The sequence below is a fragment of the Strigops habroptila genome, chromosome 14, assembly GCF_004027225.2.
Source record: "Strigops habroptila isolate Jane chromosome 14, bStrHab1.2.pri, whole genome shotgun sequence".
Taxonomy (NCBI): Eukaryota; Metazoa; Chordata; class Aves; order Psittaciformes; family Psittacidae; genus Strigops; species Strigops habroptila.
The window spans coordinates 2,552,376-2,565,017 of NC_044290.2; the positions used below are offsets into that span (position 1 = coordinate 2,552,376).

Below are 12,642 nucleotides of genomic sequence, written 5' to 3' on the forward strand. Positions count from 1 at the left end.
TGCAGGATCAGGGACCATCTAAATGTATAAAAAATGATGTTACCAGTGGTTAAAGCATTACTACAATTCTTGTGACATTCAGTGGTTTTTTCACAGCTTCAGCTGTGAGATTGGAGAAACTGCCCATGAAATTCAGTTTTAATTTTCCAAAAATAGTTTGCAAATTTTGTAGTTGCAGAGAAAAGCCTGAAAACACTAACAAATCTATGCACTGTGCAGGCTCACAGACTTTATAATATAATAGTTTTAGAATCAAGCTTATGATTGTCCTACTTTGAATTGGCAATCTGGAGAGTCAAGGTGTTGCCTCCTCCATTTCCAAAAGAAGTGAATCTTGCAGCTCTGCATGCCCTTCCCAGAACTCACAGGCATCCAGAGCAGCTAAGATAGAGATCAGGCAGAGGTACAACACTAGGACTTGTGGAGGCCACCAGTAGTCCAGTTTTGAATACCAAACATAGGCTAAACCCAAACTGTGTGGCAGATACACCCCGCAGCACACTCCACCAGCAGTGTGACCTGAGTCTCTACACACATGCTCAAACTTTCTTCTTCTGGAGGAATCCAGGAGGTGGAAGGGCATAATATATACCCATGTCTCATCTTTACATAAAGTCTGGATGTAATGAAAGGAGTATTGGGACATGGGTATGGAAGTGCTCTGGGAACCAGGATTTCAGGGTGGAAATGCATCCAGCCCAGTCTAAAAGTCTGGCAGTAAGGGCACCGGCCACTCTGTGCTACTGTGCCTCCTGGCTAGATGTGTCAGTATACATATCCCACCCTGGCACACCAAAGGGCAACTCTGGGGATCAGGGAGAGGCACTTCAAAGCCCCGCTAATAACTCCTCATCTGTGTATTGCTGTGAATATAGCCCTACCTGATTACTCCTGGGAACAGAAACATAGACAAGTGCTTAATCCTTAGAAGGACTTCACTCCCTCCCTCCTTCCTTCCCACCCATCCTGTTCTCAGATGTATTGGGAAGTTCGTAATGCTGTCCAATTCACAGAAGCTTCAAGTGGAGTTCCCAAGTGCTACATTCTTGTGAAAATACAATTACACAAAGCTGCAGGAAAAAATAACTCCTGACTCAATCTACAGTCTGCTTTTTGGGTTGTGAGACTTGCTCTGCCTTTTTAGTCCAGACACCTGCTTAGGTTTCACTCTGTTGCTGGCCAGCTCTTCAAGCTGAGATCTTTGTAAGTCTAAAGCCGGCATTTATCCTGTTTCTTTGAGTTTCATGCTGGGACTTGGCTAGCCACAAGCTTCTCCAACCTTGACATTTTATGGTAGAGAGTTGTCTTAAAAATCAGAATGATTTTCATGAAAGATACATATGTGACTTCAACATCTGTCCTGTGGTATCATTCTCCCTTGGGCATGAGTTTTGATCTTACACTTGTAAAATGAAGCAGCCATTTACTAACACTCCTGGTCTTTCTGGTTCTTTGTATCATTTACATGGATTGTCAAACAGGCAGGAAAAGCAACATATATAACATGTCAAGGTGAGAAATATTTCTTAGAGGAAGGAAAAAAAAAAGCTATTTCAAAGAGAGAACAGGTGGGCAGACAAAATAAGCATAATTCAGCTTTTTCTCTGCTGTTTCACTTAAGTTGGTCAAAAGTTCTATTACATGTCCATGGAGGCAGACTGGACAGTGCCTAGAAGCCCATCAATAGGAAAGTCATGTAATTTATGACTTTCATTTGTCACTGGTGGAACTTTAAGCAGATGCAGTCACCATCACTTCTTGGGAAGTGCTATAATGCTGTCAAATTCTCTAACTTAGCAACTGTTTTATCTCCTTAAGACTTTTCTTATAGTAAGATTCACATGTATTCGATTAAATCAGCATTCAGTGTAACAGGAGCATTTGGATCCCCAGGATTTTATTTCTTAGCTGAGAAATGGATCAAGGTAAATATGCATATTTTGTTTGTATAAATAAAACTTTTCTGATCTCATACTTGGGTACACCCAATGCTTCTGTGTTCTGTTTATCTTTACTCCTGCGATTCATGGGGCAAACTATAATTTATTGTCCCACCTCCTCATATGTCTTTCACAAGACATTACTGCCAAACAGCACTGCCTTATATCCTTAATCTCTCCTGCCACATGATTTCTGGCCATGCCCTTATCTCTGCTTTCTGTCTTAACAGCTAAGCTGGAATAGTTCTCTGAGAGGAATGAAGAACGGAATGGTAAATACAGTCAGTGCTTCACCAGACAGATACATACATAGCTTTGTAAAAGGTTCTGCCTAGAGTAATTGATAGTGCAGTCCTGGGGGATGCCAGTTTCAGTCCCAGCTGCAGACAGACGGTGGAGAGCCTCAGCAGCGTTTTCTCTCAGTTTTCTCTCTTTAATCTTCTCTATCACAGCGTTCAGTAGTAGTTACTGGTGTGAAGGGACAAGAAAAGTTGCCAAACCTTTCTGTACAGGAAAGAGCAAAGGGGATCACTGCATCCGCTTTAATAGCCCTGATGCCAACAACAGCAACGCTGTGCAATATATTTGGGAGACAGGAGATGACAAGTTCGTTGATCGAAAGTTTCATGCTGGAATGTGGTATTCCTGTGAAGAAATTATAAATGAAGAAGGTGAGTAAACCCCTGCAAGTTTACTTTAGAAAGTAATCTAAGTTCTTCATACTTATTTGGTGTCACCTTCCTCTGCTGCAATGCCATGTATGTATTTTAAAGGAAAAAGTATCCTTTAAACATTGCTTTTCTCTGGGAAGGAGGATCTTAAAGAATACTATCTAGTCAATTCCTAAAAAATTCCCAATAAATCCTGCAAAAACTTCAAGGTGACAGTTCGAAGTACAGATTATTTTTCTTATTATTATTATTAAGTTGCTTTACCAGGAAAGTGCTTTATTTTCCTGATGTTTTTAGCCACGTAGCCAAAAATAAACATATTTGCCTTGAACAATTGCTGATGATTCCCTATGACAACATAAGAAAGCGCAATGTGATTTGTTTATTTTAAAAATAATTTTTAAGCAATAAAATTTTGAGCAATAAAATCTGTGAGATCTAAGTTATTTCATTAGTCAGCACAGCTATTTCCTACCTTTCATAAAGCAAACCAAGATTATTTTCACCCTGCTACAACATAATCTGGAGACTTACTAATCATGAGTGGTGGCATTTGAGTTTCACTTTGCATATGTAAATGTCAGTAGAATGAAATGAGCTTGCCATTAAAGAAAGCTTCTAGTTATTTCTCGATCTTTGTATAAAAGAATTGCTTAGCTCCTACAAGAAATAGGGCATTTATTGTAAATCAGCACTAAGTTTTCCCCCTTATGTTCTGACAAGTTTACAAATGACAACTAGATCATTCAGAGAAATCAAATCAGCTTTCACGTGATATAAAATGCAAATATTTTCACATCACCTGTCCTTAAAGTCCAGTTCTACCACAAAGTCTTGTAAGTTGTGCGATTTTAAGAGGGTAAATGTCAAAGATCAGAGCAAAATACATGTCCAAAAGACATCTTTCAGGTGGTGATTGCTATAGATACAGGTTTTTTCATTTATGCATGCACTAATGCATTTCTTATTTTCCAACTTAGTGGCTGAAAAAAACACCCTTTATTTTCAGAGCAGAGCAGAATTAATTCCGAGAGCTTTGTTCACAGCATCTGTGGGGGGGTCAGGAGGTCACATGGGTTTGAAAATCAAAGCTTACAGAAATAAATTGTAATCAAGCTTAGAAGAAATCTGTGTGAGCGGCGGCTTTGTCACTGTAAAGAGAGGTCTTCAAATGAGCTGTTGGTTTTCCCATTCTGGCTTTCACAGCTACAAGCTTTTGGAAATCAATTCATAGCTTTTTTCTAAGTCTCCCAGACTCTGGTCCTGCCTTGAAAAAAGTTCTGGAAGGATTATGTAGCTAAGTTTCAGGAGTAGGTTGAGGTACCAGGGACTCTTTGTGTACAAACATACATCAGAAATAGTCTCTCCCAATCATCTCAGTTTCTGCTTTTATGACAGGTTTTGCATTTTCTGCTTCCTATGAATCTATTTCTTTAGACTATTACAGAATACAAAATCATCCTGAATTTTATTTTAAAATAAATCTTTTTTTTAGGTGAGAAATGTAGAAGCTTCATCAGTCTGACTCCAGCTTCTGATCGAGGTAGATATGCACAATTTGTGTAAATAAAACTTTCCTGATAACATTAACCAATACCAATATTCTGTATTTTGATATCAAAAATGTTATAACAGGAACGTGTAGGTGCTCTTCCACTAAGTGGCCAAATCAGTAGAGGGAATTACAATTTAGGGTGCCCATTGACCTCCAAGTTTTCTCATAAATGTTATAATAGTATCCTCACAGGAGATGAGCTTTTGTTTAATGTTGTGTAAACAATATAAATGAAGAAGAAAGAAATGGTGAAAATATAATGAAAATATAATAAATGACTGCTTAGAATATCATTGCTATTTATTGGGTTTTCCAGGAGTTTTATGGCTGTCTATTGTCACAGAGCTTCTGTACATCATTTTGCTTCTGACTGGAGTCATTCTTATGTCAGTAGAAATGTGCTACTACAGCACTGTCATTGATGGGCTAAAGATCAACGCCTTCTCTGCAGTAGTCACCGTGTTAGCAGGTACAGTTAAAGATCTCAATTTATTACATCTAGGAAATTTAACATTGACAGACTCCCACCTGAAAATTAATAACAGTGTCCAAGTTTCAAAACTCTTACAAGACCTATGGAGACACATACAGTACAAGAGGCAGCAAAATGTTATGGAAAATACTATTTTCAATTAACTGTTTCTTACTATGATTATTTTTATATGTTATTTTTATAGCTTTCATTATTTTTAACTTCATTATTTTCTTTTCATAAGTTGTAATTTCATTGTCAGGTTGGTTGTCAAAGATAAAAAAATAACATACTCTTCCAAATAACTTGGTTGGGGTTTTTTATTTCCAACATGCTAAGTATAAAATTAGCAATAGCCAAGTTAAAATAGCACTTTTATGAGGGAATAAAATGTAATTGGGTAAGTGTCAGTAGAGAGTCATCGTTAAAATTGTCTTTCATTTTCTTTCATATTACTTCTTCAACCAGTGCTATTTAATCATAGGGTCCTATGCATATTCAGTTTGGAAGAAACTTCAGAGGGCCCCCAGTCCAATCTGAGGAATCTGATTTGAATTCAGTGTTGGCTGTGTGTTGAGCAGGAGGAGGTTGGACCTGAGTTTTCCAAAGCTGTCTTACAGCCTGAAATACTCTGTGATTTGTTTTATATTATAGAATTGTTGCTGAGGAATGTTGCAGTAAAAACGTTAAAAATTACGGGTATCATGAACAATGTTTCATAGGATTATTTAGACCCAGAAGCAATCATGGAGCTCATGGAGCAATCAGTTTGGAGAACAAAGTGATTTACACTTGGACGCTTATCTTTTAGAATGGCATCTAATTGCAAGTCAAACACCTGGCAGATGGTAAAGAATTAATCTCAGGACTGTTTTTGTCATTCTCTTAATAGCCACATTGACAGTCAAACTACTTTTTCCGAACAGTTTATTAAGGAATGTGCTATCGTGATGCCAGCTGACTACTGAATGCTGTGTTTCACAGCACAAAGCCTCTTGGCTCTGCGCTATGTTAAAGGGCTCTCCCAATTGCCTGTTGATGGTGTTTCAGGCAACATCAGTATTTCAGGGAAAACCATTTCCCAGCTATTATTGAAGCCAGGTCAGTGTCAGCCCTAAGTTGTTATGCATGAGGACGTGTCCTAGACTAAGAGATACTGTGTGCTAGCTAATTCATGAAACAAACCTGCTTCATGAACACTTAACAAATTGAGTCTTGTGAGTTTGGGGTGGAACCATCTGCTCTGAGAAGCTAATGTGTTTCAGGCAGTGGGATAGTTGATTCTGCAAGGATGTTCATGGATTTGTAAATGAAGCTGAAAACAAAACAAAATAGATGTTCACAGGGAAGTTCACTACTGGAAGATAAAATGCAAAGGGAAAACAGATGATACGCTTGGGATTAGGCAGCAGCCTAGTAGCAATTTTGAAAAATAAATTATTAAATATAAGCCCCTTTCATAATCTTTTTTCAGTGCTTACAATGCTTTTTAATGGCCTTTAAGTGTTCACCTTTTCATTCACCTACAGAACTTTGATAAATCTGGCTGCATTTAAGGCACTGGGGAAAGGTATATGACTGCATGCCTGTGAAAACACTCTCCACTGAACAGTAAGAAACTGGGAAGTGTATTCTGTGCAATGCAACTGAGCAGTACTTGGTTGTAATGGCTGATCTCTGCTCAGGGTTGAATTACTAAGAAGTTTTCAGTGGATGAGAGCATATCAACTTATTACCTCTTAAAATCTGTGGGCTGCACATCCCCTTGCTCCCCTTGATTCTAGCATACAGTGTAAGTGTCAAGGGACTGTATTAGTGATTATATTGGCAAATACATGGCACATAAATACGCTTAAATTATGTCCAGTATTTTTGAGTGATTTAGAGAGTTTAGACACTTCATAAAACATTCTTCAGGAGCTCAAGGGACAAGTGCAAAAAGTTGACAAAGAAGAATGTCCTCAATTTACATTTTCTAATGTTCTTATGGTATTATATTTTGTAGGTCTTCTGGGCATGGTTGCTCACATGATGTACACAACTGTATTTCAAATGACTGTAAATCTTGGTCCTGAAGACTGGAGACCTGACACATGGGATTATGGCTGGTCCTATTGGTACCTATTGGTTTATATTTGGTTCTTCCATTACATTTCAGTCACTTTACTTTATGTCCAAGGAATGTATACCTAATTTATAAGGAATGGGTCTACCTTATTTCACTCTTGGGAAGGCAGTTAATAAGCAGCTGGTTTTCTCCACATTCAGTTGTCTTAGATTATTACATAGGATGTATAAGATTGTGAATTTTGCATTTGCGATCCTTTAGATAGTATGGAGACCTCCAACCGCTCTGTGCAAAGCAGAGGTCCTTCTCCATACACGCTGGATCCAGTACCCTCATCTCCCAGGAAAACTGCCTTGCATAAGTTGCTTAAAACTCCTCCAGCTTTAACCATTTAGGCTGAGATTTTCCTTATAAGATATATGCTTCAGGTTGTTGTATCTGGACCATTTGAGACAAGATGGTTCAATTTTTTTAAAACAGGCCTAGGTAAAACCACATTATTTTGGCCCTGTAAATAATTGCAAGACATCCTCTGACGAGATCTAGTGAATTTATTAAGGAAGAGAGCTGCTTAGAGGATTTTTGCTATAGACATGTGTCTTTGAAAATCCATCAAATCTGATCAATAGCAAGCATTTGAATGTTCAGGTGCTGGAAACTGCTGCTATTTCTCCAACTGTGGCTCAGAAAAAGAATAGGACCAATTGAGACAAGTCAATCAGGACCAATATTTTGGGTCAGTAGAATAGAGCTCAGGCTGATTGTCTCCTTCATACTTCTCGGACAGCTGAGATGATAGCTCATTGTCACTCCTTCTTATTGCTGTTTCTACTTTTATTGTACCATTATTGAACAGGAGCTTATAGCTGCATGCAGGCTTGAGAATGCAGACTTGCTAGGGATTTTTGCAATGAAATAGGGGTTTCTTTTGTCTTTTGTACTGTTACTTTTTAACTTCCTAATAACTCAGATCTCATTTGAAGGTCACAGTGCATTGCTCTGTGCCTTTCCAGGAGCCTGTTTCCCAAACAGCAGCAGTTTGTTTGAAGCTATTGTTACCTGTATATAGAAATGGAGATGTTTCTCTAGTGCTTTCAGAGGGATGAATGATGGGCCTGGTCAGTACTCCCAAGCTGGAGATTGGCCAGATCATGACAAATGGTGTAACACACTTCATATGGGATACTCCATGCAGTAGAAGGAAAACCCATAATCCAGCTGAGCTTCTGTTGGCATTTCTCTTATGCAGATGAATGACTGGCTACTATAGTTTGCTTCCTTGTTGAGTTGACCTGTTTGATTTCCCTTTCTGTCATTTGTCTGTGGGCAGAATCCAGATTGAATGCTCTCTTTCTTGAAGCTGAATTTCCATGTCAGCCACAGTGCCCTTTATTTTATGGCTCTCTCAGTGACAAGATTTTGTTCACTTTCTTCCTCAGTTCTCTGTAGTCAGATGGGAAACTCCCCATTTTTTCCAAATTGTTTATGGAAAACCAAAATTTCAGGCAAAAAACCTTGATGAACCACACTGATGTGCTTCCTGTATTGTCAAAGCAAACCATTTATTTCTGTCCTTTGGTTTTTTTCTCTTTTAACACTGTATTGATCTACAAGAGAATCTGCTCATAAGAGATTAATTTCTTTCAGTCTTTGCTAAGAGGCATTTATAGAAGCTTTCTTGAAATCAGTTCCTTACCGTTATGCCACTGAGTCCTTCAAAGGGCTTCAACAGGTGGATTAGGAAAAGCACCTTCATTAGTTTGTCTACTAATGCTACTGTACTTCAGTTATTTAGCCAAAAATATCTACTACATGAGTCAGGACTACTGCAGACCTACTGCTTTTATTTCATTGCAGGGGCTGAATTTTTAATTCTTCTCTACCGTGGTTGGCTTAAATCACAGGTTACATACCACCATAGGTAGGCACGCTGTACCATTCTTGCTCCATTCACATGAGAAGGGAAATCTATCAGCATGTGGTGATTTGCCCCTAGTTTTACATCTTGTTATAAGACCTCTTCTGTGGCTCCCCACGTTTAAGAGTTAGTCAGGGTGTAGTCTGACTGCTTTAGAAGCAAAGATTACTTAAACTGCTCCTCTTCTTCCTACTTCTAGGTGGCCTTCACATGCCATGCTCCACCACCCTCAAATTCTTTAAATACATCTGGTTGTCTGATCACCTTGGAAAACAATCCTGGCTAAAAATAATCCTAAAAATATATATTTAAAAACCTAAATGTGTTTGTTGAACTACAGCAGGGATGTGGAAACAAACAGCTCTAAGGGAGAAAAGAGATAAACAGGAGTGTCTTAAACTGATCTCTCCACCAAAGCACATGTTTCATTAGGTAATCATGACCTTACCATGTTAAGAAAGGCTCCAATGAGCAAATTCCTCCACAGTGAACTCCAATACATTCAACTGTGGCTATATTTTCACATGCTACTTTTACAGCTCCAGCATGCATTGCTCACTCAGTAGTCTGGGTTCACACATTTTTAGCAAATTGTACCTCAACTTCATTTTTTTATTCTGTCTTCTTATGGTTTTACTTCTAACATTTCAGAGTTGATGCCCGTTTCTTTCTGCTTAGTCATGACCTATGTTTTCTCAGGAATGCAATTCAGTGCTTTGAGCCTGCTTTACTGAGCTACTTCATTGTGCCTTCTCTTTTCTTTTTAACCCTTTTGGATAACTGGCACACATACATCTCAGTGATACATCACCTGTGAGATTCATTGTCTCAATAACTACACCTTTTAATTTTTTCTACATCCTCTTTTTTTTAATAGTTCCTTTTTCTGATATTAAACTCTGAGTAAACAGAGAAATTGGAGGTAGGGTTTTTTTAAACAGGAATGTTAAATGTGAACATGTAGATGTCAAAATGTAGTTAGGTATGTAAATGGTCTTTCTTCCTCCCCTACCATGCTCCTTTTTCCCTAATACACCCGAATACAACCACATGTATGCAGTATTTTCACAAATAAAATTGAAGGACATGGATATGAAAACATTCTGCTAATTTCTGATTAACCTTTTTGTTTATAGCCTCGCATGGGCTTCCTTCGCTTGCTGTATGGCTGCAGCTGTCACCACTATTAACAAATACACAAAAACTATTTTGGAATTTAAGCACAAAAGAAAAACACCGGGAAGGAGTTTAAAGATTAAATACAAGTTTCCTGATCATACATCTCCAGAGAAAGCTTGCAATGTGTATGTGAACTCATTTCACAACAGTACGGAGGATCCTGCACATCCAATAAAAGGCTTGCGTCACCTGGCCACTATTTCAGTTCTGTAAATTTGAACTGTACCTCAAGGCATCCTATAAATCATAATGTCAGATCAGAATGAAACAGTTTTAATTAATAAAAATGTATACTTGTGTAGCATTAGGTTTTTTTTTTAATAAAGAAATTGTATTTCCATGGGTGTTTCAAGGATGTCATAGTATTGGAAAAGTAGATTCAGATGTCTCAGTTCCAAAAAGACAGTGACATAGGTCCTCCAATGCTCTGATTTGTAATCAGTCTCTAATACTAATATAAAGTATGTGAGCTTGTTAGAATTTCAGAGGAGTTTCCACCCTAATTCTTTATTGAAAAGACTGTAAAGTTCCTATCCCAATTCATGCTATCCTAAGCTGTATGTCAGATAAATCATCTCTTTCTTTCCACTGCTTAAGAAGGGCACTGGGAGGTTAGCTCTGGGTAGGCTATATCTAGGACGGATGTCTGAAATTAGACAAGAGTCTCCTCAGTTCTAAGACTTTCTAGTCTTAGCATTTTTAAAATTCCTTACTTCAAGGGCTTTTGTGTCCAGCAATGTAAATTATCTTGGCCGACACCAGGATATAGTTGATTTCACCACAAAACCCCTTAAATTTAACAGAGTGGAGCTGCAGCACACATTAACAGAAAACTGTGTGCCACCATACACATACTTCAGACCAACCCAGAGAAGTTTCTCATTTTGTGGATGTCCCATTCCTGGCAGTGTTCAAGGCCAGGTTGGATGGGGCTTGGAGCAACCTGGTCTAGTGAAAGGTGTCCCTGCCTGTGGTAGAGGAGTTGCAACTGGATGAGCTTTAAGGTGCTTCCCCATCCAAACCATTCTATGATTCTATGTGACTTTCAGACATGTGAGAAATTTAGAAAAATTAAAAGAGCTGTAGTTGAGTATCTTGCTCCTATGACTTCTACAACTAAATCTGCAGGCCTGGTTTCATCCTCATTTATGAAAGTTAGCATTAATAAGGAATCTACATAGCTTAAAATACGGATGAGTGAGGCTAACAGAAAATATCTCTTAATGAACTAATCTCATAATATTCTTATTATCGTAGTATTTTTTATATGCAACATCTATACCCAGGTATTCAGACAGTGAGGCAGAGATGGATAAAAGAAATAGAAAATTTCTGATTAAATAATAGGTTTTCCTGGAGGAAAAAATAGTACTTCAGAAATACCAGTGGAGAAACCTTGTCCTCAATATGAGAAAAACCCCACAGAATTATAGAAAAGTGTGACCCATTTAAAAGGTCATCTAATCCTTCTTTTTCTCTAGGCAGGATAAACTAAAGCTGTATTGCTTTTTTACAGATGTTTCATTAATCTCTTCTTTAAAGCTTTCAAAGACAGGCATTCCAAAATTTCTACAGTATTTATCTTTCGTGCTTAACTATTCTTAGCAGAAAATTCTTTCCCTGTAAATCTCCTCTGCATTAATATTAGCACATTGTCCTCCTACAGCAGAAATGGAGAGCAGTGTAGTTCTATCCTCTAGGCAGTACATTTTAGGTATTTGAAACCTGTTTAGATACAACTTTCTTCTACTTTCTATGTTAAAATACATCTGTTCTTTAAAAATTTCTTGATAGATCATAGGTGTGATTTTACCTTTGCTACTCTCACTGCTTTTCACTGTGGTTTCTTGAGCTGTTCCATATTTTAAAAGTGAAATATTCAAAATCACTGAAGAATTTCTGCTGATATCTGGAAAGTGCAAAATGGAGCAGAAGGATTATTCAGGTTATTTCAACGCACAATCCACTTGTTTTTTTACAACAAAGCAAGACAATATTGATTCATGTTAGTTGTGATGCCCTGTGATTCTCTGATCTTTTTTTGATGAAATTACCAGTTATTCCGTATTTTGTTTCTGCGGACCTGTGAAGGGCTTGGCTGTTGCAGAGGTTCAGACACAAGTATAAATGAGACCGCAGAAAAAGCCCATTTTTTTGAGGGAGTAGAGGTCTGTTGAGGAGCAAGTAAATTTTGGACGAAGTGAGTGTTTGACTTCACAGTTAAGGTATAGTCATACAAACAATAAAAGCCCAATGCTACAACAGAAAATAGATTGAACTCCAGCAGGTACTGCAGGAACAAGCTACTTCTCAGTAGTTGTAACTACTTTCCTGAGAGAGGTAGATGTATGCATGTTTCTTGAAGCCAGAGCAATTGACTTAGAGATACAAGAAAAGGTTAACATCCCTACAAGATGATAACCATGTATTTTCTTGCACTCAGAATTCCTTTCATGTTTGGTGAGTCTTACTGATAAAAAGAGGTAGGAAATTGCAGCTGGTGTTGAAATCTATATGAGCAATGGGGCTTATTGTAGCAACAAATGCAGTTTGGCTGCATGCTTCCTGGGTAGGTATTTCTTTTGTAGGTATTCTGCAAACAAGGCATTCTGATAGTGTCTGCAAAGAAGTAGCTGGTCATGATGTCTGTGAGTACTGATGGCACAAGAAAGGCCAGGGTAAGGTCTGGGAGGCAGAATTTAAGCTCTTGGATTAAAACTGACAATCAAGGCCCCCTTATATTATCTTTATGTATATTCTGGTTCAGTTCACAGGATGAGACAAAAAGGGGTAAGTCCTCAGCATGAACTTGGACAATGGGATAGGGAGGAGAAGCCTA

General features: G+C 38.1%; 1 protein-coding gene across 1 annotated transcript; it reads left to right on the forward strand.

The window, feature by feature from the left end:
• The first annotated feature begins 2,301 nt into the window (after positions 1-2,301).
• GSG1L2 (GSG1 like 2) lies at positions 2,302-10,016 on the forward strand. The gene is made up of 5 exons (XM_030506237.1): positions 2,302-2,611; positions 4,107-4,154; positions 4,483-4,635; positions 6,644-6,755; positions 9,761-10,016. The coding sequence occupies exons 1-5, from the start codon at positions 2,302-2,304 to the stop codon at positions 10,014-10,016; spliced, it is 879 nt and encodes a 292-aa protein (XP_030362097.1).
• Positions 10,017-12,642: the final 2,626 nt, after the last annotated feature.

Excerpts from the sequence above, each read along its gene's own strand:
- GSG1L2 (XM_030506237.1), top strand. The coding sequence starts at position 2,302 with ATGCCAGTTTCAGTCCCAGCTGCAGACAGACGGTGGAGAGCCTCAGCA. Across the intron at positions 4,155-4,482 it reads GACTCCAGCTTCTGATCGAG|GAGTTTTATGGCTGTCTATT; the intron begins GTAGATATGCAC and ends TGGGTTTTCCAG. Across the intron at positions 6,756-9,760 it reads GATTATGGCTGGTCCTATTG|CCTCGCATGGGCTTCCTTCG; the intron begins GTACCTATTGGT and ends TTTTGTTTATAG.